Source organism: Platalea leucorodia (genome assembly GCF_965183815.1).
Source record: "Platalea leucorodia genome assembly, chromosome: 1".
Taxonomy (NCBI): Eukaryota; Metazoa; Chordata; class Aves; order Pelecaniformes; family Threskiornithidae; genus Platalea; species Platalea leucorodia.
Window position 1 is genome coordinate 124,618,370 of NC_138823.1, and position 27,599 is coordinate 124,645,968.

The 27,599-nt window shown below is 41.4% G+C and overlaps 1 protein-coding gene across 2 annotated transcripts in view; it reads right to left on the reverse strand.

The window, feature by feature from the left end:
• CMC1 (C-X9-C motif containing 1) overlaps nt 1-13,857 on the reverse strand; it is a 51,555-nt gene extending 37,698 nt beyond the window's left edge. For both annotated transcript variants that reach the window (XR_014229949.1, XM_082328276.1), the window contains exons 1-2: nt 13,765-13,857; nt 1,742-1,834 (exon numbers count right to left, since the gene is read on the reverse strand). Coding sequence is in view for 1 of the 2 variants with exons in the window: in XM_082328276.1 (XP_082184402.1) it covers nt 1,742-1,834; nt 13,765-13,804 (133 nt within the window). In the remaining variant the exon portion in view is untranslated. The remainder of the gene's footprint in view (nt 1-1,741; nt 1,835-13,764) is intronic.
• Nucleotides 13,858-27,599: the final 13,742 nt, after the last annotated feature.

Sequence of the window (27,599 nt, forward strand, 5' to 3'; positions counted from 1 at the left end):
CTATGACACTCATTAAAACCAAGGATTGAAATAAACCAGACTTTCAAATTGCTCTATCACTGTCCTGGTTTCAGCTGGGATAGAGTTAATTTTCTTCCTAGTAGCTGGTATAGTGCTGTGGTTTGGATTTAGGATGAGAATAATGTTGAGAACACACTGATGTTGTAGTTGCTGAGCAGTGCTTACACCAGTCAAGGACTTTCCAGCTTCCCATGCTCTGCCCGGTGCACAAGAAGCTGGGAGGGAGCACAGCCGGGACAGCTGACCCAGACCGGCCAAAGGGCTATCACATACCGTATGATGTTATGCTCAGTATATAAACTGGGGGGAGTTGGCCGGGGGGCAGCAATCGCTGCTTGGGGACGTGCTGGGCATCGGTCGGTGGGTGGTGTGCAATTGTATAGTGTATCACTTGCTTTGTATATTATTATTGTACTATTATATTATTATTATTATTATTATTACTATTACTACTATCCTATTTCGTTTTACTTCAATTAGCGAACTGTTCTTATCTCAACCTACGAGTTTTTGGACGTTCACCTTTCCAATTCTCTCCCCCATCCCACTGGGGTGGGGGGAGTGAACGAGTGGCTGTGTGGTGCTTAGTTGCTGGCTAGGGCTAAACCGCAACAATCACAACGTGTTAAACAAAGATTTTTAAAAATAATGAAGCATATTCAATCATATAGCTCTCAATAAAAATGTTGTTATTAATAGTAATATTGTTAGAGCAAAAATGTTTTTGTACTATTGATAAATAACATAAAAATTATTTTAAAGTACTGTTTATTTCATCTTTATCTCATCCTTTTTTAATTTCTGGTTTTGTATTTTACAATGTACATAATATACCAGTAGTGGTACATGTATATAATTTATAAATAAATACACATATACCGGGATTCTGCGCTCAGAAAGTTTTTACTGATGAGGTGAGCGATCAAAAAAGTTTAGAGAGCACAGATCTAGATGACAAAAGGCAAGTGCCCTCTATTGAAAGCATCCCACTTGTATAGAATAATTCTGTGGACTAACTTTTTTTTTTCCCCTATTCTTACATCCCTCTTACAGCAACATTCTCAGCTAACCTGTGCATAAGTAGCTCTATCTTTCTGGTACTTCAAAAAGTTCCAGATTTCTTCGAGAAATATATATAAACAGTTGGGTGTCAGAAGAAGTGGTGATACCCAACATTAAAGAGTTACTGTCTAGTACGCTTCAAAAGAAAATGAAAACATGCAAAAGTGGACTGCATCATCCTATTTCAACATCTGTCTAATAGCATGCGTGTGCTTCTGTGCATGTATCACTGAACTATTGGGGCAGGAAAGGGATGCAGTTAGTTGGAAATATTTAAATATATTTATCATAACGAAGGAGGCCCTAAGTGAAGGCTCACATGAGGCAATTCCATTTATATAAGTATCAAATATTATGTACAGGAATATAGTAACTCTTGTGTTGCTCTGTCATCACATAGTCTAGACCGAGATGTGGAAAGTTTTATATCAATCACGCTGAATTCCACAGCCCTCGAGAACAAGTCATTTTGGAAAATAGTGCACATGACCAAGCAACCAAAGCCAACGCAGCAGATTTATACGCTTTACTACTGGTTTCACAGTGAACAGATAAGATGCAGATCATACATATTAATTCTCTGACTTCAAAAACAAGTATTATATTCAGGGCACAAAAGTGAATACATCCGATCTCCCAATGAATATTTGACTCTTACCTTGCACTTTATCTGAACACAGCTCCTTGGCTCGGTCTCTCATTATTTGTGGAATCAAAACATCTTTTTCTACATGTCTCAGCTTAGAATTTTCTGCAAGAGAGGAAGAAAAAAAAGGGAAAAAAAGATTTTTTTTTTTAATCTACACATCAGAGAAAGCCAATCTACAGAAATAACACAGCACTGTTTATATAACACACTAGTATACCAAAACTGTCACAAACTAGCAGCAGAAAGTACCATGGAAGGACCACAAGACCAAAAGGAAGGAAAAGCCAAGATTTAAAACTGCTCAGATACAAATACGAGCATTATCCTGAATATTTCTGTTCTGCTCAATGTGCACAATGAACCGAAAACAATGGAGAAAATTCTGGCAGCACATTCTAATTTCTGCCTTACTAAATAGAAGGTCTGCATACAGACTGCACAAAGGTTGAGAATTACTTTTATTTCACGATACCAGTATTTTTCTATGTACATTATCTGTACAAACCGGCTTTTTTACTCACTGTCATAAAGCTGAGAAACACAGCACATACTAGAGCACAACCTGAAATTTGTAGTGCTATGTGAAGACTTCAGTTCTTAAAAAAAACCTGAACAGCCTCTTAAATGGAGGATCTAGGAGTTTTTTCATTGAGAAATTCAACTTAACAGGAACAAATGCTGCTGTCTGAATTCCGTGCTTAAACGTACAGTTGCAGTTTGCTTTCAGTTGTCTCAAAACAGAATTCAGTACTCTGAGTACAGCTAGTGATTTTGAATAGTTAAACAACACAGGCCATTTAGAAAAAAAATACTGCATTTCCAAATTCACTTTCTTCAAAACAAAGGGATGAGAATTTATCAAGCACAGCTTTTAACTTCTTAGCTTCTGAGTTAAAACCCTTTAAAGGATATTTGTTCAGAACATTGTATAGTCCAACACAGTTACATCAAACACCTGGTTTTCCTCCTTGAACACACTATTCATTCACCCTTTGATGTTGATATTATGCTTCAGAATAGCATCAGCTGTGATGCTCACATTACAAAAACTCTACTGTCAGATACACTGTTATTTTGAGTGACAATCATTTCATTTAAAAATTGCTTATAAAAAAATTTAGATGAAATAAATTAAAAGTGTGATGTATTGAAATCAAGGAAAGAAGCAGAATTTAAGTTACCTACCTCTTTCAAACACTATCTATTTTTCAGAGCATCTGCAGTTACTTCTAGATCAAAAGGCAACAGAGACTAACATTTCTCTAGCCATTTCTAACTCATCATGTTTTAAAGGTTACTAATGCTATGAGGTTACATTATGAGGTTACACAGTATTGAATCTGTGATATTACTAGGGGAATCAGGTAACCAAACAGAGGATTATAATGAGCAATATACAGAATCTGAACTATAGACTTATCTTTCTCCTCAAAAATTTCTTACTTGAATTTCTACAGCAAAAGAAAGAAACAAAGTGTCTTCTGCAAATACAACAAAAATACCAAATAAATAGCTCACAACTTAGATTTGCTTCTATGCTCTGATTTTCATGACTGACATAAAATAATTACAATTAAATATCCTTCATTTTAACTTTCTGCAGAATATCAGTACAATTACTATACTGAGCATTTATTATGTCACAGACAGACAATACAAAGCTGTCATAAAATTTTACTCGTGCTTTTTAAAAAGCAGGACAAATCAGTTCAGCTGAACAACATGGCAGGAAACAGCACCACCAAGCTACGTGCCTCAGCTCTACTTTGAACAACTTCAGCCAAAGCAAGCTGGCATTACTGCAGTCCTGCCTCTCCTGATCGCTATGACGCTCTTTCCCCTCTGCCCACACAAATGTGCTCTGCAGCCCTGTGGTGAACTGAAAGGGGAAGTTAATTTGGTTTAAAGGTAAATAAATTTCTTGTCAGGCAATTTTTCAGCTAGATAAATTCTCTGATCCAGTTCACCGTGTAACCGCATAAACGGCCCATGAGAGGAACTGCGTAAGACTAGGACAAGAAGTAAGACTGAACTGTCATGAGCACCACTGGCTCAAATGACAGCCTAAGCTCCTCCCCCCTCCCCCCCCTTTTTTTTTAAATTGGTTATACCAGTGCTTAGAATAGGCAGAAACTAAGCTGATCTATGAATGTGAATACAGATAAGCAAGTGGGTTGCTAGCTGCCACCACAAGGGAAGTTTTAATAGTTGCCCATTGCCCACATACACCCCCATCACATGAACACTATTACACACTTAACCACACAGTGAGTGACCAGTTCAATACAGAAAACTAAGTCAAATACATGCAAAAAAGTGCTTCTCAGCTGGTTTACACTTTGGAGTAACTAGTTCCACTTATCAGAGTTCTAATAATTACTTCATTTAATTTTTTACACATCAGTATCTACCCCAGCACACATGGAAATGTAGCAGATAGATAGAAGTCCTTAGGGCCTGGGAGGGACGGCTGGGCTTCCCCAGCTGGCAGAGGTGCCTAGAAGCATCCATGGTTCCCACAACAACAAAGCACAGGGCTCCAACACCAGGATCAGACACGCACTACTGACAAAGAGGAGACGCGGACAGGAATGCAACCAAAGGCTCGAAGGGAAACAGGACAAGGACATCCTCAAAAAAAAAAAAAAAAAAAAAAAGGAGGCCTCCCTGTTAGCCCAGAACAGTCAAAAAGGATTTTTGGGTTTTATCTTAGCTTAAGCACCCAATTTTCTGTTTGACTATTTGAAAGGAAAGGGGCATAAGACTGATAGCAAGAAGTAGCTGTACTGGTGTTAACACCAGCTCAACCAGAATCACAACAGAGCTGTGCTCCAGGCAAACTCCCTCATTTTCGTCCCACGTCGTCAAACCTGCAGAGGCTGAAAACGCAGGAAGGAGAGGGCACATTAGGACACAGGGCAGCGTCCAGTACAGAGAATCAGAAAAGAGCTACAACAGTAATTCAAAAGTTATTATTCAACGGTATAAGGGAAACAGGAATAAAGACTACTTATTATCTCATCTACAGTTTTTAAAAGGAAGCTTGTTGGTAGGTATCAGTTTTTCAACCATGAAAAGAAAAGCACAAGCAATTCAAATCATCTCATAATGTCTAGAGGTAGTTTTATGCATCTGGGTGCAATCATCTCTCGGAACAGCTCAAATGCAGTTCAGTTTGGGCAATACTGTATCTACTCATGAGTTTCAATTGTAACATCTTAAGTATTTTAATATTCCTCCTTAATTTGAAACTATCCATTGCATTACAATTACAGTGATTTTTCTTCAAGGATCTTAAAACACTTTACTGAAGTTGGTACCCCTAGCATTTATACAAAATATGAAAGAAAAATAAGGCACAAATATTAACGATACCGTATACCAGCTAGAAAAATATGTTTACGTGCAGAGTAACTGCATTTCTGATACCAGTGTATAAGCACTTGCAAGGAGATCATCATCAATCCAACCTAATCAGCCCTGCAGTAACATATATGGCACGAACTTTCAAAGAAACAACACCTCAGAAGCTGACTTCATCAAAAAACATGAGACAGCCATGATGTGAAACCATCAATTCCTTTTGCCTTTTTTCAACTGTATTACGGTTTCTAGAATAAGTACTTTTTCCCCTTTTGAAAGTTCACTATTCTGCACTAAGAAAGATAATTCTCATTCTAATACTAGATTTGCTGCAGACTAGTCCCTACAGAAGAATCTGCATTACAACAGACCTACTACTGCTTTATCTTCAAAACATCAATAAACTTATCCCCAGACAAGCAAGAAATATGTTTTGCTACAGTTTGCCTTCTGCATTTGCAAGCTGATACCTTTGGTTCCCACCCACATCCTCCACACACTTTGCCTGGTCTTCTGGGTAGGCTGTTTGAGATGATCATGGCCTTTGGCTGCAAAGAGAACCAACAAGAACACGCTACCTCTCAGCTTCCAGAGGGCCAGACAAATGTTAGCAGCAGCTTTTCCTTCTCCTCCTGCCAGCCAAAACTCGGGCACATTTGTTAGAGCAACTTCATACTCTGAGATTCTGCCTTTACCTAAACCTTACATTCTGTTGAAATTTGCTAATACCATCAAACATTGCAAGGGACAGACGGATGAACACGAGCTAATTAAGTAAAGGCTACAAAAAGCAGACTACATACAATTAACAGTAAAAACTAAGTATTTTGTAAAAATATACACAGAAGTTAAGCCAGAATTAAAACCAAATGCAGGCTTGCAGGTGTTACAGCATCTAAGTCACTAGCTCCTTGAAAATGTGAATAAGGCTACAGCCAAGGAATCTGTGTCGTGACATTACTGAATGTTTCCTAAAGATAGAGATCAGCACATTCCAGAATGCTGCTGCTCCTGGCGGGGACAAGGAACAGAGGAAAGGATAAAGAACAGGTATAGAGGTTATAAGCTTGCAGTTGCCAGAAAAAAAAAAGACCGAATGGGAGAAAACTACAGAAAAGGAAATATCTCTGTGAAAGAGAAATTGTTTTCTCTACCACCTCAACCCAGTGTAAAGAACTAAAGGAAAGACAGAGAGATTACTAAACTGGGAGATATCCCTATTCAGCAAAACACAAAGAACACACTTAAGACTTTTTTTTTTTTTTAAACAAATAAAATCTGTGGGTTTTGGCAAATCTCAATGCTTGAAACGGTGCCCTGGTTGCATACAATATGTAGGGCACAAGACTACAATTGCAATCGTTTTCTGTGGTTGATCAAAACCCTCAGCTGCAAAAGCTATTTAATACCATGGAAGGCCAAGGACCACAGCCATTTGGTTTAACGGTGTTCATTATTTTTGTAAAAATGACCAAAAAAAAAAAAAAAATCAGTAAATAAATGCATCAAAAGGAACAAGAGTGTCACAACCACTAGACCAGCACAGAATACACATCAAATTCACTCCATACGGAAGCTGGGAAAACAGATGATGAATACTCTCCTGGCTTCCTAGCCTCTGACCACAGGATCCAGAAAGGCCTTGAGAAAAAGAGGACCAGGGTGTCGACCTGTGCTGTAGGCAACAGACCTTTAAGAGGACAAGAGGAGAATGAAACACAAAGCTGCTTTACAGCCCTAATAACGAAAGGGACAGTAGCGGCTTGTCATATTAATTAGAAGACTATTACAAAAAGGGGATAGAAAGACAAAAGTTTTCCTAGAAAAAAAGTTTTCCTGAGAAAAGTCGTATCATCTCCCCTCTTCATTCAGCACAGTTGGTAACTGACTAATTCAGCCTTTTGTCACTATGTCCTGCTGCTATTTTACAGCTCTGCTTTCATCTCTCTCATGACTTCAGGTAGCAGGGACACAGATTACTCAGAAAAGTTAAGAAAAAGTTGAAAACTCTTCTACCCAGATATTTACAGAAGCCTCATACCTGCTGCATCCAAGAGGAAGCGAGTCAAGCGATTCCAGTAACAGTTTTTGAAACATGCATTTCTCATTATACAACCTGTAATTTGGATTTTCTTGGTTCAGTGTATCTATGCACATTTAAAAAAAACAGCTCAAAGTAGTACCTTAAATATTATAGCTATTTCAGTAAGAATCACAGTATATATGAACAGAGAAAGTTTTAGTAAGTTTTTTACATTCTCAATAGCAACTGTTATACCTCATTTTTTCCTTGAAGTCCCAGTTAACTTTTAGACATCAAATATGTTATTTGCTAGCAAAAATGCTGTAGAAAGTTCAGTCAAGATTCAAGAACCCAAGTTAAAAAATATAACACTCTTCAAAATATAAACATTTTCAAACAATCGTTTTCATTATTTTGGGGGCTTGGTTCAGAAATGTGGCGCCACAAAAGGGACTTTTTTTTAACTACACCTTCCTATTTTTTTCCTACCAGCTGCCATCAAAGATAAGCAGTTGTCAGTGGATAGATTTCAAAAATGCCTTTCTTTTTTAAGCTAAGAAATAGAACTTGAAAAGTATTAATGAAAACTTCAGCAGCAGAAATAATAGAGTTATTACAGTAAAGAAAAACGAGAACATACATGCAGAATTCCCATTCTTTAACTTACACCACATTTAAAGAAAATCTTCACTCTAAAGAAGCGTAACACAGTTCTTTTCCTGGAAGGGAAGGTCTTGTCATTATCTGTGATGAGCCTATTAAACCTGAGTTTACCAGCCATTCTCTCATTTTCTCCATATGCAGATCTATAGTATAAACAACACTTAAAGTTAAGATGGGCTGGAGAATGAATAACAAGTTTATAGCTAAGTTACCTAAGTGCCTTAATTTGGGGGATTCAGTTATTTTTCTTATCACTTGGTAAAAATTATTTCTATGCTGTAAATACTCTGTTTCATCCGAAGTTTTAAAACACTTGCCTATGAGCTAATTATAAAACTACACTGAAAAAGTACACTTCTATTAATAAGAGAAATAGCAGCACAGTGTTAACTGCATGCTTATTGGCAAATGTTCCTTTCATCAATCAGAATTTTGGCTCTACAGGCTCAATTTTTTCAAAAATCTTTTCAGATTTATTTTAGTGTACTTGTAACAGTGTTTTGAACGGGAAAAGATAATTATAGCTTACTACTCCTCCAGGAGAAGAATGCATTCAACTCAAAATTTTCATCGCCTTTATTCTGCCTAGCTTATCCATTTTGTATTAAATAAAAGTTACCAACTTTACGTTAATTCATGCGAATTCATTTGCGCATGTGTGTCATAAAAACAGTTATCAAAAAAGTCTGTATAATTGAATATATTATCAACTACTTAAAACCTCTATACTAAAACGCTAAGTCACACATTGGAACAAATTAATTTAGAGATGGACCCATTAAAGTCATAGGAGGAAATAAACATGTTTCTAAAATCTAAGGGTTTTTTCCTACAACTGTAATTTTACTTATGAATCTAATTAATACTTTAAGTACCCAATCCTGTAGCCTGTGAGGGGGCTCCTGTGCCCTTACTGCCAAGAGGTCCATGGGGCCAAAGTGACAAATAGTTTCAGCATACTGCTTTGTAACCTCGGTCCCACAAAACCATTCAGGATCCCGTTAAAGGTAAGGGATTTTATCAGTCAAAAACATCCTGTGTGAACCGACTGATGATGGACTAGGACCAAACACCTTTATGCATAGGTGAAATGCTACTGAGTTTGGCAATTTCATTTGCACATAGGTGTTTGCATAGGAACTAGAGTCTTAAGTACTTTGCTCTCTACTAAGGTTTTAAAGTATAGAAAGACACCATGAAGTGACAGAAGTGTTATAATCCAAGTGAAATAATATACATGATATCCTGAAACCCCGATTGAAAAGCAAAAGAGGCTGATCAGTGCAGCTTCTCTATGCAGCAACCTTTTTTCTTTTCTTTAAATGTATATGAATAGATTTCTTTGTATTTAAAAAGTTACAGATTTTGAGATCTTTCTATCTAATACTGACATCATTTTAAATTAAGATGGAGTACAGGGATGACAACACCAGGGAAAATTTCCAAAGCTTTAACTTCTCACCATTCTATCATCACCTCAAAGTCAATTTTCACCTTTTTCACTGGCTGAATTTGTTATCTTACATTTTGCTTTGGGGCTCGTATTCTTGCAATATGGCAGTACGGGATTATGAGAATATTGACAAGCCTGTTTGCTAAAAATGAACAATGGCTATATTACAGCAAGTCTGTAATATCTAGAAAGAAAAGGAAAAGCAAACCTCACAAAGCACACTTATTTGTTAATTACATGCGGATTGCAAATGCTCATAAATCTAGTGAGTAATAAGTAAAGCCAAGCCTGAAGTTGCTTGTGAAGATTTTTGACACAAGGAGATTTTTTTTACACTCTTGATCACACAGCAAAGCCTGTTACAGGGCCCAAAGAATTAATTACAAATCAGGGCTTAATATTTACTACTGAAAATAATGCAGGTTCATTAACACCTAGCCTGAACTATTGTTCGAGTATGACAGACCTGCCAGTTAGGAAAACTTAGGGTGTAAGCTACCTATAAGAGGAACATCCCACTCCACCTCAAATCCCTTCCGACAACTGTAGATGAGGATTCCAGCAACACGTACAAAACACAAAGTCGGGAACAACTAGGGCCATGGACTGGCCAAGGACTAGCGCAGCACAGACAGCCTTAATTCCGCCATTGTAAAGCTTCTGAATGCTTCACTTGGTAACTGATTTAAAATCCTCAGCACAACTTTCTGTCACTTAAACAAAGACACCATGCAGCAATACTTCAGCAATGAAATACACATTTTGGGTTTTTTCTGGGACAGCAAAAATATAGTAACAGCACAGATACAACTGAATTCCTACATGCAGGGTTTCACACTTTTTAAGCGAAACCCAAACTTTCGAGCACTTCTTGTCTGAAACCAGTCCCAAGTGTACAATCCCTATTTCTTCTATGCTATTTCTAACTAACAGTGGATGTTGTCCAAGAATTTACTGCTTACTTCCACCTGGAGTAAGAAATAGAGAAAGGTCCTGCGAAAATCACAAACTATCTTAAGTACATAAACCAAACAGACCACATAAAATAGAGCTAAGCAGTGACCTCAAGAGCTGTGCAATAATTTGCATCAGAAACAAGAGATGAGTAACAGGTAAAACCCTACATAAAAAGAGTGAAGTACCCAGCATCTGGATGAAGGGATGCAGGAAAATCTAACAACCAACGAAAGCCGCCAATTATTACGAGAGGAGATGCTAACCACCTAAGATTTACCACCGTGCCCAGTAACGCTGGTGGCTCCAGCCCTACATATTCCTCTTCACCAATTTTCAGAATTGTGTGATGAGGCATAAAGAAACACAGTGTAAATCACAAATAAAAGTTTAATTTAAAAAAATCTGCCCAAACTCCTTGAGGACTTGAATATTTAGCTCTTTAACCACTCCTTTCAAGATGCAATTTACACCTTTCATTCCAAATAACGAACACCACACACAAATTAAGAGCAAGGCTTTTGAATAACAAGACCAAATACCATTCTTCCTGATATTTTTTTTTAACCGGAAGTAAGTATTAAGAGACAAGAAAAAACAATGCCTACCTTTGATTTCTATATCTATGTGTTCAATGAACAATCAGTATGTATAATACCAATGAAAGAAGACCTTAGAAACTAACATCATAGCTATGATCAAAACACTCCAGTGTTTTCAAAAGTTGCAGAGCATGAGGTGTTCTGACATGAAGAGAAGGCCAAAAGCCTTTTGGTTACATTAACACAAGGACTGCAGATTTTATTGTCAATTTTAAACTCTAAAGAATCCTTTCGAACCACTCAGTACTATAAAACTCATTGGAGCGTCCCAATACATCTTTCATTTTTTAGTTTTTTTCCCAGAACAGTTCTCTAAAATGTGGTGTCAAACGACTTCAGGAAATCACAGTTTTCTTTGTCCTTCATGTTCCCAACACAGGTCAAAGACACAAGGAATATTAAAAAGATCATTCTCATTCAACTCCCTTCTTGATGGTGGCACCTTATGGTCTTAATCACAAATACTATCTAAAAGAAGTTTACTTAAAAGCTGAAACTGTTCTTACTTCTACTGATATATATTTGCCCTTCAAATTCAACATTGCTTTATCTTCCATTATTTTTTCCTTTCTATCTTTTGAAGCTGCAATTTCATTCTTTTCAGTATATTCTTCTAGCTCTGTCTTACTGCCCATGCCACTTTGAAACAAGTCACAACCATTCTGCAAGCCCAATTCTCTCCTTCCACTGATATACTGCTGCTGTATTTAACAACCTAGATTTCCACATAACAGTAAGAAACAGACATTTTAAGTAGCTTAGAAAAATTATTAAATCAGTCTTCAACTCTTCTGTTTTAAAGACCCCAAAAAAGCCCAGGATAGGTACCAAAACCTGTATTGTGTATCTAAGCTACTGTCAATAACCCTACTTTTCTCTTTACACATTTGTCAATCTTCAGCTAGGGATCCAGACATCACCATCTGAAAATGACAACGATAACCTAGTGCACATTAAAAACAAAATGAGCTTTCTAATAACCTATGACCTCTACTACTGAAAATGGCACCCTACAGAGTTTTGGAAGTGCTGCATACAAAAATCAACTTCAATGCTGAACTGCAGCACATTTATTCCAAAGAAGGATAAAACAAAATAGCGTAACATAAAATTTTGTCAACAGATTTATCTACCAATTTATTTACTGGGTGCAATCACCTAATGACACAGCCACAATTTCTTCCCAAACTGTGGCTGTCAAAAAACTCCTCCCAGACAAATCACGACCTAATTCACAGGTTCTACATTCTAAGCTTCAGAGGACTCCTTGATATTAGCTCCCTACTTCCTGGCAAAGCCATGAGAATATTTGTGTCTTTTGTGACCACAAAACGAAGCATCAGTCACAGTTAACAATTTACTAAACTGTGATTCTCCCTCTTTTTTCTCTCATATGTGAGCCAAGAAGCAGTTAACAGTGATGACATTAAAAACTACCGCACTGAGGTATCCGAGTTAACACCTTACTGATACGAACAGGGCAGCTCACACCTCTTGCAGCTATTGTTCCAGTTTCTCTACAACCTCACTTAGACATCTCTGCTTTTAGCTCACATTCTGAGGTTTTCAACAGAGCCGTAACAGCCAGGGACTGATGGTGGTGGGGAGGTAAGCAAAAGACACCGGATAACAAGGTAGCAGATTTAGAGAGGTGTCAGTAAGCAATGCCACTGCTCAGCAGATGAATCTCAGTACTGGTGTCACGTAGCATGTACCCAAAGTACATCCTCAGTAGTCCTACCACAGCTAATATACAACTACCACATGGATTAGGAGGAACATCTAATGTCATTATAGACATAATTAGGGGAAGCAGAACACTGATGAACTTCAGTGTTTGGAGACATCCTTTTTGCTATACACTAACGTGCGACAGCTTGAATTGAGCCAGTGCAATAGCTAGACTTTTTCCAAAGGACAACTGGGAACAAAATTACGCTGTAGATGAACAACTACCACCTGAAATGCAGCGGTAAGTTTTATAACATTTTCTTGATTTAATTACACATCAATGCCTAGACGATACGATCAACAAAACAGAACTTGATGACACTACAAATGCCTTGTGCAGAGGGCCTGGAGAGCCAGGCCCAGGACAGGTTTCCAGCAGAAATCAAGAGCTTGGCCTTGGCTGGCAGCCTTCAGCTCTTTAAGAAGGCTGCCACAGGCCGCACAGACCGAGGCGCACAGTCACAACCACTGCAGTTCACCACCAACCACAGGTGTCTCAACACCTAGCGCTAGCTGAAGCATACCACCGCCTCGCTGGGCTCGTTCTGCCAGGGGATCGGTCCTTTAACACCGGCGTACCCAGCCGCAGGCACCTGCCTCAGGAACAGGGCGGATGAGTGGATACTACCTGGGTGTAAGGACAGGGGCTTAAATTCACTTCTGGGGAGGCACGGCTGTTAAATGTTCGGACAAGACCTTGGTAACACGAAGCCGAGGACCACGTAACCTTGGTATTTTGCCCTTACATTTGTTTCGCAGGCAGGGAGACTACAGCAGGCCGGCTGGCGGCAAGGCCCCGCGGGCACCTCGACGCCTCGGCGCGGTGCGCGCCGCCGCTGAGGCGAGGCCGGGCGCCGCGCCCCGCGTCTTGCCGTTGGAGGTCACGGCCGCGGCCGCAGGGCGGGCGGGCGGGAGGACGCGGCGGGGAAAGCGCTGCCCGGAGGGCGCCAGGAGCCGGCTGCGGGCCGAGCCCCTCAGGGTGGCCCTTCCCAGCACCCGCCGGCGGTGCTGCCCGGGGCGGGCCCGCTCCGCTCTCCTCGCCAGCGTGTGTTGAGGGGGCAGCGGAAAGCGGCGGGGATTTCCCACAGGAAGCCCTGGCGAGGCGGGCGGCGGCGGCGGGCCGAGGCGGCGGGGGAGACACGGGGGGAGGAGAGGGAGCGCTGCTCCGCCGCTGCCGCTGCCGCCGCCGCCGCCCTCCCCCTCGCTGCATGTGCGAACCGCCGCGCGCGGCGGCCGCCCCTACCTGCGGCGGCGGCGGCGGCGGCGGCGGGGGGAGGCTCCATCTGCGGCTCCGCGCTACAGCGGCAGCTGCGCACAGCGCGCAGCCAGGACCCGGCCCCACCGCGCAGGCGCGGCGCAGCCGAGCCCCACCCCCTCTTCCCCGCACCGGGCGGGCACCGGCGTTACCAGCAGGCGCGGGCGCATGCGCATGCGGCCCGTGGTGGGCAGGGCGGGCGGGCGGGAGGCCGTGAGGCGCCGTGACGGGGCCGGCAGCCGCCGCCCTCCCGCCCTTGCGCACCCCGCTCCCGCCGGCGGGGCACGGTGCGGTGACCGGGGCTGAGGGAGCGTGGGCGGGCGGGCTCGGTCTCTGGGGGTCACTGAGGGGTCCCCGCAGGTCCGGGCGCGGAGACCGCCATCTTCCCCTGCAGCCCCACGCAGACTTGTGTGTGGGTGCAGCCCCTGACAGGCCTGAGGCTTCCGCAGCAAGGGCTTGAAGTGGAAGATGAGAATGACGATGGTGGCCACTTTTATCGATCAGTTTGTTTGTGGCCTTTGAAAAGGGCTTCGTGGTGTATGGGCAAGAGACTCCTGTTTCTGTAAACAGGCTCCGGGACCACGTTCCTGCCACGTGTGTTCAGGTGATGGAGGAATCGGGAAATACAGTGTCCCACCAGAAACTCAGGCAAAATATGATATTTGAAATTCCTGTTGGCATCACGTTCAGCCTAGCAAAATGCGGCAGTTGGGTTGCTCCATACCTCAGTTACTTAGAACTTACATTTCTATTTGTGCAGTTCTGCATCAAGGATTTCAAGTATCTCCATTTTATGTTGTGTCAGCATCCTGTCATTTTTTTCAAGCGTTGTATACGTAAGAAAAGGAGCTTGCCATGTAAAACATTGCATAATAAATGCTCGCAATCAAAAGCTCAAACAGATGCTTTTGATATGCTGTAGAGGACTGAATATGGCCTACCGGCTGCCTGGTTATTAAAAAGATGCGGGTTTTAAGACGAAATTTGAAGAACAGGGTGGCTGCGCGTGAAAAACTTCTACACAAATGAGGAGGTCTGTAGAAAGGATACAAAATGCTTTTTTTTGATAGTGTCGCTAAAAGTTTGATACTGTTAAAAATTACTGATTTATCTGTGTGTCTGTTTGGTCTGCCTGTGTAAGTCAGCATTGAGACATGCAAAGTATACTTCAATGACAGAGGAGTAATTCTGATATCTTTTATTTATGAGTCTGTAGTATATTTAACTGACCAGTCTTTCTTTAGTTATTAGCAGCATGAGGCAAGGCTGGCCACTTCCAGAAATAAAACAAAATAAAAAAGCCTGTGAGAAAGTATCATGCATTCAAAAACCTGAGAACATGATTCCCCAGAAATTAAGAGAAATTTAAAACAAGGAGATGTAGTAAGAGCTGAAAGTCAGGATTTGTTTTAACAACTACAATCCAGAATTTTCAGAGAACTCACTCTCTCTTCCTACCAGCCTCTTCAACATCTTAGACTGACAGGTGGTATGGAAAATCAGTCATTTTATGTAGTAGCCTCTTACATGAGGCTGCAAAAATTCTTCTAAATACAGCATTTCCTCTATTATCCTGCATTGTTGCGTCCTGTTCAATGGAAAGGAACTGAGATTTAAATATTACATTCTCAGGGAAGTGAGAAGTCCAGAAGTCTTCCCCAAACACCATATGGACCTTGTATGCCTCTGGAAGATAACAATAAACAGTCTAGAAAAAAATCACTAGGAAGAATTTTGATCACAATTACTGTGTTATTTATCCTTAAAATGAATTTTCATTAAAGGTATGAGTTTCAAGTCCACAGTTTTTTTCCAGATTTACATTATTTTCCCCATATGAAAATTCAGTCCCTTTATTTGAAAATGGATTGTTTCAACTTGAGGCCACACTAAGAGGCAAGTTCTTCGTGCTGATACGTTCACAGAAATTAGTAGAGCGTGATGTAGGCAAAATCTTCCACACGAATGCTTTTGGCCTTACTGATCTAGAGCATTTCTGTTACAGAGCATTTAATGTCTTTATGCTTTTTTTTTTCTTAATCCACAAGTTTGATCTCATTCCTTGGAGTAAAATGTGGGTATTGGAGTTGGTTTCTGTAACTTTAAACTATACCACTTCAGTAAATATTTATACACTGACTGAGAATTTTAATTGAACAGGGCTGTGAAAATGCAACATACCAATTTATTTGTATTTGTTTTGTTAAGGGGTTTTGGACTATGCCACTTCTGCAATGAATGTTGTTAAAAAAAAAGATACCAGCCAATCTGTGAAGAGTATATTATATATGTGCAATGAGAAAATACAAGAAAACACGTGATACAAAAAGGAGCTTTCAGCATGAGAACCAAAAAGGAGAATGTACACTTAAAACAGTAAGTTGAGTTAAAAAAAAAAAAAAAATGAAGTTAGTACTTTTTGCTGCTGCTCTTAAACTCTTGGCTACTGATATTTATATATGCCCTGCAGAATCAGAACTGTGAAGATTTCTTTTATTTAAGATGAAGGTCTTTGAACTTAAATGGCAACTCTGTGTATTGAGTTAATTTAATCGTTTTCAGGGACAGGATACTAGGCTAAACAGAACTTTGCTTTGAAGTAGTATTTCTGTTCTTTGATGAAGGCAGTAAATACAAAAGGAAAAGTCCAACAACTTTGTAACTCAGGGAAGTTGTCCTCTCCTGCTTCTTCTTGCAGTAACAGGCCTGGAAAGCAGAAACAGGATTTTTCGGCAGGTCTAATTTTCATGTGTAACAGACAAGAATGAAGAATGCTAAGAACTGCAAGGGAGTAAGAAACGTCTTGGGGAAATAAAAAAAAAAAGCAAAGGAAAAAATGGATAGAAAAACTTTGTTCTGGAGATTTGAGGGGCAGAAATAGTTTTTGAGTGAGAGACTATGCCGATGTGGGTCTGATAATAGCCTTATGCTAATTGGGTCTATTAGAAAGTATTGGAAATGAGAAAGTATCAGAGAAAGTGTTGTCTTGACAGATAAGTAAATGAGACTGGCATTATGTGGAGCAGGAATGGCACAAGTAAGACAGTAAGACAGCAGCTGTCCACAAAGGGCTTTAAATTAAGATGAATAGCTTGTGTCTGACTTGAGAGTCAGTGCAATGATCCCAGGAGGCGGTACAGTGGCTGACTCAGTGACGCAAGAAAATTATTTTCTTATAGCAGTTTGAATGAATATAGCCAGAACAATTTTCACAACCAGAAAGGAGGAGGTTACTGTGTTAGAGATGTGAAGTGTTAAGAGGTGTATCAAGAATTTTAGTAGCATAGATAAAAAAGCTAAACACTTTGTAAATACATGTTCTGCATGCTTTTATATGCAGTCTAGATGTCAATTAGATCATCAACCTATAGAGAGAGAAAAGATAGATTTACTTCCTTCATTCACGTGGAAGTGCCTGTTATGTGAACTGCACCTGTAGGAGCATCCAAGGGTATAAAGGGATGGTTTCATTAAAAAAAAAGAAAAAAAAGAAAGAAAAAAAGTGCTGAGTGGGTCTCCCTTAAACATGAGGTCTAACTTGCATCTTATCCCGGGACAGAGTTTTGAAATTACATCTGGAGTATGTAATTTGTGTTTAGTCAAATCTTTTTTAATATGAATCTTGCACAAGTTCTGCAGCCCTGTGAAGTTATGCTGAGATGTGTGGGGCTTTTGCAGTGTAGGGCTACAAGTTAGTACCATATGCTTTTTTTAACTGGCATACTTATCCAGAAAACTTGCTTAACTGGGACATCTCCCAGGGCATTGATGTAAGACTAGTAGTACTTAATACACACAACTATTACTTAACAGTGCATTAACGGGACAGTGGCTACTGCTCAATAGTATCTGCCACTGGTTATTCAGTGCTGCTCATGTCATCTGTCTGTTACAGTGTCCTGGAACTTGTCTGTACAAGGAAAATTTTCCCTGCAATTAATTCCCTGAGGGTAAAATTTTGGGTGCTGTAGTGAAAACAGACTGGTGATGGTGGTCACAATTTTCTGCACTGATTATTACAGTGGGGAAAATCCGGTAACTTCCCTTATAGTCTTGAAGGATGCTTGAGACAATATTTTTCTTATGAAATCAAACCTAAAAATACAGTCATAAGTAGTGCTGGGTTGCAGTCATTTCTGTGTTCCTAAGATTCATATTGTCATTTGATTAGTTAATCGCCCATTTTCAAAAGTGTGAACATATTTTCACACTTCAACCAAGACAGTGTTAACAATGAAACTATAGATAGCAATAGAGATTAATTATGTATTGCACAAGTCTCCACACCTTGTTCTTACCAGATAAAGACAGCCTATCTGTCTGCACACAGGTGTGATTTTTTTTTTAAACTCCAAACAATAGCCTTGGTCAAATGAGTTCAAAGGAATATTTTCAAATGGCACCTCTTCAGCATGTTCGCTGTTGATGTTTTTGATCTTGTTTCATGAAATATAACTTCCAGTAAAAGGCTGTGATTCTTTGTTGAGCTTACCCGTGTGAAATACATTCACTCATAGGTGAGAGATGTGGGGGAGCTTTAAATGAGAATTAACATTTAGAATCAAAGAAACGTTTCCTTCTCTTCTTAAGGGAGCATACTTTTACTGAAGCCACTATAAAGTTGTTCAGGGCCTTATTTGCAATTGGTATCTGAGATTTTCACTGACTGGAGACATTTTCCCCTCTTCTGGAAGAGGGGAAAAAAAAGATGAAGGAAGAGTTTGTAGTGTCTTTTTGTGGTAAGTTGCAACATTTTGTAGTTATTCCCCCACATAAAATTAAACCCATCCATATGGCGGTTTTCTAAATGTTTAAGGATCAGAGGTTTTTACAGCAGAATCTGCTATTGTAGGAAGAGAAAGCACTAGGCATGTTGAACTATTTCTGTCCTGTCTTATTAATCTATAGTTCTGCTTGTTCTAACAAGTGGATACTAGTAGCTTGCAGACCTCTGAACCTGCAGCCTGTCAAGTCTCACATAGCTAACGTGAGACTTTTGCAGTATCTTCACAGTGGAAGCACTAGAGCTGTGTTGCCTTGGCCACTCTCTTCCTCTAGAAGAACCGCAACTGGCATGTCGCTACGTGGCACACTCTGTGGTGGCAGTGCCTATGTCGAGTCCTGTGGGCTGTCTCTTAACCACTTCACCAAGAACAAAACCTTTCCCTTCGTGGGCCAGGCCTTTCCACTCATGTTTCAGGAGAGTTGGAAGCATCCGATCATGGTGACTACCGTAATTTGTTTGTTGTCTTTCTAGCAAGAAGTCACTGAAGTAGTACCTAGGGAGCTGGCCATCTGCTCAACTAGAAAAATTGCATCAAATAATAATTACATTTGCCACTCGCTACTAGATCTGATTGGCAGAGTAAAAAACACTTCAGTTCCCTTCCTTTTCCAAAGTTCGCACACAGCAGCACAATCTTTCACTGGCTTTTGTTTCCTTAAAATTTCTTTTATCTCAATGGATTCAGATTTACCCCAAAGTTAGAAACTATAAACCAGATGTAGATGACTTGACCAGCATCAAGATTTTCAAGTAATAGTAGTTCAGCGATGTAAAACGAAGGGAAGGTCCACCACCAAAGCAAACCAATCTATAAACTTTCATTGTTTGATTTACCCTGCTTACAAGAACAATTACTTTTCAAGCTACAGTCAGAATGTTTTCTAGTCTGAATACATTCACAACAATTGTAGGGTGACTCTCATTTGCATTGGAGGTTTTATTTGGAAACTTATTTCAGCCATTACCAAAGCTCTGGATTTTCATTTTCCCTACTTCTGGTTCTGCATGCAGTCACAAGTCTTCTTTCTGTTTCTGATTTTCTTTGAAAAGCTACTTAGCCATGCTCCTGCTTTATCCTTTCCCATTTTTTTTTAAATGCCATACAGAGAAGGGCTAGTCCCTGATCATAAATGTTTAAAAGGAAATGGTTCAATGTTCAATGTGGCTTCTAGGCTACAGTCACCACTGTGTGGTTCAGTCCTCTGGGCATATGAGCTTACAGTAGAGCCATCCCACTGTCTTTCCATTAGTACTGGACTGGACATTTGCTAATCACTCTTTGGTCTGATTTTAATTTGTTTGGGTTTTTTGTGCCACAGTAGAAATGTCTCTATGGAGGCAAGCTCTGAAGTTCTAAGATACTTTCCAATCCATTCCTTAATGTAGATAGGTGTTACAGCTCCATCCTTGGTGTCAGGAGTTATTACAAGTATAGGAAAAGAAACAGAGTTAGACCATTAATAACTGAAACACGCTATGTGGTCAGTCCTGTTTGAGCACTAATCTTGTTTGTACGTACTCTTTTTATGTAATAAATCTCTGCTTAGAGACACAAATCCTCTTAACTGCTGGTTGATTCTCTTAAGAATCATTGTCTGTTTCTTCAGTTCTGGAAATGTTTGCTTCTTGTAGGACTGTAATGTAGGATCACCATTCCGCCTTGAAGTTCAACTGTCTGATCTGATCTGAATTCTCTCAGTGCCAGGAGGCACACAAGGCGCGAACATCGTTCTTCCACTTCGATCGGTCTGCGGCTGTGTGCTCTGGAGTCCACAGGGCCACAGCGCAGTCTTCTGTTGTTTTTTTCCTCAAGACATGACCGATCCAGTTCCATCTCCTCCTCCTCACTTCATTACTGATTTTCTCCATCTCCGAGTTGATGCTCGTCGTTTCTGCAACTTTTTTTTTTTTTTTTTCCGGGAGGAGGTAGTTGGCCTCCTGCCCAGAAGTTCAACTGTAGTAGTTGCTTTTTTTCATCTCTAAACCTCAAAAAGCCTTATAGATAGGGAAACAACAGTACAAAGAGCTCAAGCAGTTTCCCTGACTTCGTGGAAGAATTCCAGTTGTAGAGTAGAGATCTGAAGATTAAGCTCCTCAATTTATAGTCCATTGAGATGACATAAGATCGTAACACTACTCATAGTTCAGGAAGTTAGGCCTAAGTACAATCCATACTTTTGCATTTGGATTGGTGTCACTGGAAATGGTAAGACCTGAGTCATCGGGGCAGAAGGCAAAGGCAATGAAACAAAAGCTACTTATTAATGTATGTAAAGAAGGATGCAGAAATGAATGAGAAAAAAATTTCATTGCTGAATGTGATCCTGATACTGTCTAAAAAAAATCTTTCTGTCAGCAGATGGCTTCTTTTTTCATGCATCAAACTCTCAATATTTAGCTTATAGTAAATCTTCATACCTATCTGTACCCAAATGTACAGTAGGATAGTGTTATATAATTATCTACAATGTTATGTTTGCATACCTGCTTAGTTTACATTGTTGAGAAGCCTGTGGTTGGTTGTCTCCTTCTCCATAAAATATAAAAAGCGATCTGAGATAACTGCGATTTCTGTTCCTTCAAACTTACAATAATTAAATATATTCACTACACTGTCACTTGTTTCAAATTCAAACTTGACACTTAAAGACTGATAAACAGGATGTGAGTAGAGGAACATGTTTTTCCTACCATGACAGATATGATCAAAACATGTTTTTTTTTAAAAGCTTCCCCCTGCCCTTTTAGTTTTTAGGTGTATAAGAGAGATGCAACAATAATAATGCTGAACACTTAGCTTCTCCGTATTCACCAGTCTGGAAAATTCAATCTGACTTTAAATTTAACACCACTCTGCTATGGAGCCTCAACTGACCAGCACTGATTCTGTGGTTTTACTTACTGAGATATGGATGTTATCAAGAGGTAGTATTGGCAGTCACAAAACACCATAACCTGAAGTTCAGTAAGGGGAAGTCTTACATGCTTCTTTGTGTTCATCCATTGCTTTGGAAATCAGCTTCTTTTAGATCCTTATCTATGTTGTGCAGTTAAGCACTTGCCTGTTTGTAGTCTTATTGTTGAAGGCAGTGAAATTATCATGTCACATATTTTTGAGCTGAGACATAAATTCTCATTGTAGCTGCAAACAAATGTGATTTCTATACCTGTCTCCCTTTCACATCTTTTTGATGTTGCTGAGTATGGTTTTATAGCTGCTGTACTTTCATCTACTGACATTCATTTCAGTGTTAAGGGAGCACTGAATGCAGGGAAGGGAGATCTGGTTTGAAAACTCAGCTCTCGACATGTATTTCCCGGCAATATTATTCCGGTATGTTCCTAATTATCTACCTTACTGGGACATTTACATCCTTAAGTAACACAGGTTTTGTGCAACTCCAGTTCTGGTGGCTGGTTGGTGGGGGTGTGGCAAGGGTTAGTTGCTGTTGATGTGGCAAACCATAGTATTGTCTGTAGAATCCTGAGATGTTTTTCAGACTGATTAATGTGACATATTGTAACACAGAATTCAAATGAAAACTCAAAAGATTTATCCCATTGATTCCAGTTGTGTTTAGAAGGTCATAGGAGCCTGACGACTTCTACATTCAAATTCTTTGCTGCAAAGCATGTAATTAACCATCTGCTTTGCTTTACAACCAATGTTCAACCTTCATTCACAACTGAAAAGTATTTGAGGATATGTAATGTAATGAAGCTGGATACAAAAAATGGATATTTAATGGAAACCCTTGTGTCCTGGTTTTGGCTGGGATAGAGTTAATTTTCTTCCTAGTAGCTGGTACAATGCTGTGTTTTGGATTTAGCATGAGAATAATGTTGATAACACACTGATGGTTTAGTTGTTGCTGAGCAGTGCTTACACTAGTCAGGGACTTTTCAGCTTCTCATACTGCCCTGACAGCAAGTAGGCTGGAGGTGCACAAGAAGCTGGGAGGGGACACAGCCAGGACAGCTGACCCAAACTGGCCAAGGGCATATCCCATACCATATGGCATCATGCTGAGCAAAAAACTGGGGGGAGTTGGCTGGGGAGGCATGGCTGCTGCTTGAGAACTGGCTGGGCATCAGCCAGCGGGTGGTGAGGAATTGCATTGTGCATCACTTGTTTTGTGTATTCTTTTAGCATTATTATTAGTTTCCCTTTCTCTTCTGTCCTATTAAATTGTCTTTATCTCAACCCATGCATTTTACCTTTTTTTTCCAATTCTCTCCCCCATCCCACTGCGGGGGAATGAGCAAATGACTGTGTGGTGTTTAGCTGCCTGCTGGGTTAAACCACAACAGTCCTTTTGGTGCCCATCGTCGGGCTCGAAGGCTTGAGATAACAACAGATCTGACCAGAGCGTGTTAAAACAAATTTGTTGTAAGCATTCATTATATTAGGTTAATAGTCACTGGTCACAATGCCGATTTATTTGCTCTTAGAGTTGTTGTGCTTGTTCTCAGAGTTGTGTTATGTAACACCTTACTTGCTCTATATGTTCCCTGTTGTGCTGTTTATCACCTCTGGGGGCTGAATTAAAGTTATAATTTTGCTGTACTGTGTAACACTGGCTTATGATATGATAAAATTACTGAGGGGTTTTTTTGGTATTTGTACTCAGCATTGCTGTCATATCTGTACTTTGGGAACCACCTCTCAGAAACTATTAATAATTACGCTCTTTACATTTTCTCCTTGGAGAGCCAGTCTATGGGGGAGACAAGGGGGGACACTTTCCTCTGCTCCTTCCCCTTCCCCTTCTCCTCCAGGCTAGTTACAATAGCTCTTCAGAATTGTGAATATCCTTGGGATGTTCAAACCAACATGTTCCTATTGCTGTGTCTTCTGAATGTGTTTCAGGTCTTGTTTAAGGTTAAACAGCTATTTAAGAATACCACCCAGAGATCTGTCCCAAGGCTGGATAGTTATGAGTGGCAGAGCGTGTGGGATAGTATGGGCAAGTCCCAAGGACAGTGGGCACATCCAGTGTTTTGGAACTTCACCCCTGAAGAAGTGCAGAATCCTGAAAAACTAGTAAAATATTTGGAAAAAGTATGCTGCCACTCTGGCAATTCCAGAGAGACACAAATCACTGCAATGTGCTGGGGCCTGGCCCATGCCTACTGAGCCTTATTCAACATTATTTAGTACCCTGAAGGGGAAGAGAAGGTCTCTGGGTCTGACGAAAAAATGACAGGCACTGCGGCTACTCCAGCCCCCGCAACAGGCACTGTGGCTACTCCAACCCTCGCGACAGGCACTGCAGCTGAACCAGAGAACCAACCCGTGCCCATATCAGTTGCCCCTATAGACAAGAAGAAATAGTGGATGCAAAAGTCAGCTCATTTAGTAAGGGAAGAAACTCCTAATAAGAAGGGGAAGGAGGAAGAAGTGGACGAGGCAGGCTACTCTGAAGGAGGGCCGTAATGAGAGGAGGAAGAAGAGGCAGAACTCGTAAATGAGGTGGTAGCCACCCAATCCCTATCCCTGACTGAGCTGCAAGATAGGCGAAAAGGTTTCAGCCCTCGTCCAGGCAAGCACCTTGCCACCTGGCTGCTCCAATGCTGGGATAATGGGGCCAGTAGCCTGGAATTAGAGAGCAGGGAAGCCAAGCAGCTGGGATCCCTTTCTAGGGAAGGGGGCAGTGACAAAGCGTTTGGAAAACGGGCACAAACCCTCAGCCTCTGGAAGCAACTCCTGTCAAGTATGAAGAAAGATATCCCTTCAAGGAAGATGTTATACGTCACCAGGCAAGTGGACCACCATGGAGACAGGTATCCAGTACCAGGGAATTAGCTGTGCTGGAGGTGATTTATGGTGACCTGGACAACAAGCAGTTATCCAAAGATCCAGATGAAGTCAAGCGTACGCGACCCACGTGGTGGAAGTTTGTATGGAGCGCACCATCATCATATGCCAATTCATTGGCAGTAATGACCTGGAGAGACAGAGAGGGACAAATGGTGGGTGAATTGGCTGGCCAACTCTGGCAATATGAAGAAAGTCTCTCTTCCTTCCTGTGGGCCTGCGTGTCAGCTGTGGAGAAACCATCCCGGGAGGTCCAGCAACTCAACGAGGATAGGTCCTACTCCCCACCTGTACAGACCAGTATCTCAGCTATTAGGAATAAGTGTTCCTCTGCTCAAGAGAGAGGATATAGTGGGTACACACCATGGGGCACCCTGTGGTTTTACCTGCGTGACCGTGGAGAGAACATGAGGAAGTGAGATGGAAAATCCACCTTGACCCTAGAGGCACGGGTACGTGAGTTGCAAGGAAAAACAATCACAAAAGGGTGTTCTTCCAGGAAGACTGCTGCTCCAGTTTTCAGTGGGCAGTCCCCCAGATGGAGCAGAAGGGCTGACCCTACTTCCAATCTCAATAAAGGGACTTCTGATTTGTATTTACAAGAAGTGAGTAACGAGTACTATGACCAGGACTAGAGGGGCCCTGCCTCCAGCCAGGTGGAGGAAAGGGATAACCAGGTTTACTGGACTGTGTGGATTCGATGGCCTGGCACATCACACCCACAGGAGTATAAGGCTCTAGTGGACACCAGTGCACAGTGTACCCAAATGCCATCAAGCTACAAAGGGGCAGAACCCATCTGTATTTCTGGAGTGACAGGCAGATCCTGACAGCTGACTGTATTGGAGGCCGAAGGGATGCTAATTGGGCATGACTGGCAAAAGCACCCCATTGTGACTGGCCCAGAGGCCCCATGCATCCTTGGCATAGACTACCTCAGGAAGAGGGTATTTCAAGGACCCAAAAGGGTACCGGTGGGCTTTTGGTATAGCTGCCTTGGAGACGGAGGAAATTAAACAGCTGTCTACCTTGCCCGGTCTCTCGGAGGACCCTTCTGTTGCGGGGTTGCTGAGGGTCGAAGAACAAGGGGTGCCGATCGCTATCACAGTGGTGCACCAGCGGCAATATCACACCAACCGAGACTCCCTGATTCCCATCCATAAGCTGATTTGTCGACTGGAGAGAGCCAAGGAGTGATCAGCAAGACTTGCTCGCCCTTTAACAGTCCCATATGGCCAGTGCAAAAGTCTAATGGAGAGTGGAGACTAACAGCAGACTATTGCAGCCTGAATGAAGTCATGGCGCCGCTGAATGCTGCCGTGCCGCACATGCTAGGACTTCAATGTGAACTGGAGTCAAAGGCAGCCAAGTGGTATGCCACAACTGATATTGCTAATGCGTTCTTCTCAATCCCTTTGGCAGCAGCGTGCAGGCCAGTTTGCTTTCACTTGGAGAGACATCCAGTATACTTGGAAACAAATATATAACAAACAAATGTGTAACAAACTACCAGAAAATGAGAAACAATATGCCCTGTTCACTGATGGATCCTGTAGTATTGTAGGAAAATGTTGGAGGTGGAAAGCTGCTGTATGGAGTCCTATATGATAAGTCGCAGAAACTGCTGAAGGAGAAGGTGAATCGAGCCAATTTGCAGAAGTGAAGGCCATCCAGCTAGCTTCAGACATTGCTGACCAAGAAAAGCGGCCAGTGCTGTTTCCATACTGACTCATGGATGGTGGCAAATGTCCTATGGGGGTGGTTACAGCAACGGAAGCAGAGCAACTGGCAGTGCAGAGGCAAGCCTGTCTGCCACATTGCAGCAAGATATTCCTGCCCGGGTAGAGAACCTGGTTGTAAAAGTACGTCACATAGATGCTCACATACCCAAGAGTGAGGCCACTGAAGAACATCAAAACAACCAGCAGGTGGATCAGGCTGCTAAGATTGAAGTGGCTCAGGTGGATCTGGACTGGCAACAGAAGGGTGAATTATTTCTAGCTTGGTGGGCCCATGACACCTCAGGCCATCAAGGAAGAGATGCAACATATAGATGGAGTCGTGATCGAGGGGGGGACTTGACCATGGACTCTATTGCACAGGTTATCCATGAATGCGAAACGTGCTGCAATCAAGCAAGCCAAGCGGTTCAAGCCTCTCTGGTATGGAAGACAATGGCTGAAATATAAATATGGGGAGGCCTGGCAGATTGGTTATATCACACTCCCACAAACCCACCAGGGCAAGCACCATGTGCTTACAATGGTGGAAGCAACCACCAGGTGGCTGGAAACAGATCCCGTGCCCCGTGCCACCACCCGGAACACTATCCTGGGTCTTGAAAAGCAAGTCCTATGGCCACATGGCACCCCAGAAAGAACTGAGTCAGATAACGGGACTCATTTCTGAAACAACCTCATAGACACCTGGGCCAAAGAGCATGGCATTGAATGGGTACCACATCCCCCATCATGCACCAGCCTCCGGGAAAACTGAACGATACAATGGACTGTTAAAGACTACACTGAGAGCAATGGGTGCTGGGACATTCACACATTGGGATACACATTTAGCAAAGGCCACCTGGTTAGTCAACAATAGGGGATCTGCCAATCGAGCTGGCCCTGCCCAATCAAAACTTTTACGTACTGTACAAGTGGATAAAATCCCTGTAGTGCACATAAAAAATGTGCTGGGGAAGGCAGTCTGGGTTACTCCCGCCTCAGGCAAAGGCAAACCCATTCGTGGGATCGCTTTTGCTCAAGGACCTGGGTGCACTCGGTGGGTAATGTGGAAGGGTGGGGAAGTCTGATGTGTTCCTCAATGGGATCTGACTTTGGGTGAGAATAGCCAATGATTTGAATTGTATGATGTTAATTGCTACGTAATACTGTATGTCATCAGTACTATAGTTGCTACATACGATATCAATGGTATTACAGTAAGAATCACCCAGATTAGTGAAGAGTGAACTTTGATGAAACCGAGCAAAGTGCAGCAGTGGTGGAACCAGAACTGACTTCAGCATGCACCAACACCACACACCATCTCTCCTGCCCTGAAAAACTGTTATGACAGATGGAGCCCAAAGTCATGGACTAAATGAACTCAACAGACTTTTTAGAGGGATGGCCCATGGACTAAGGGAATGATATCTTTGTGTATGTATATATCAAAGGACAGGAAAAGTGGTAGTGATTAAATGGAATGTATTGGAAA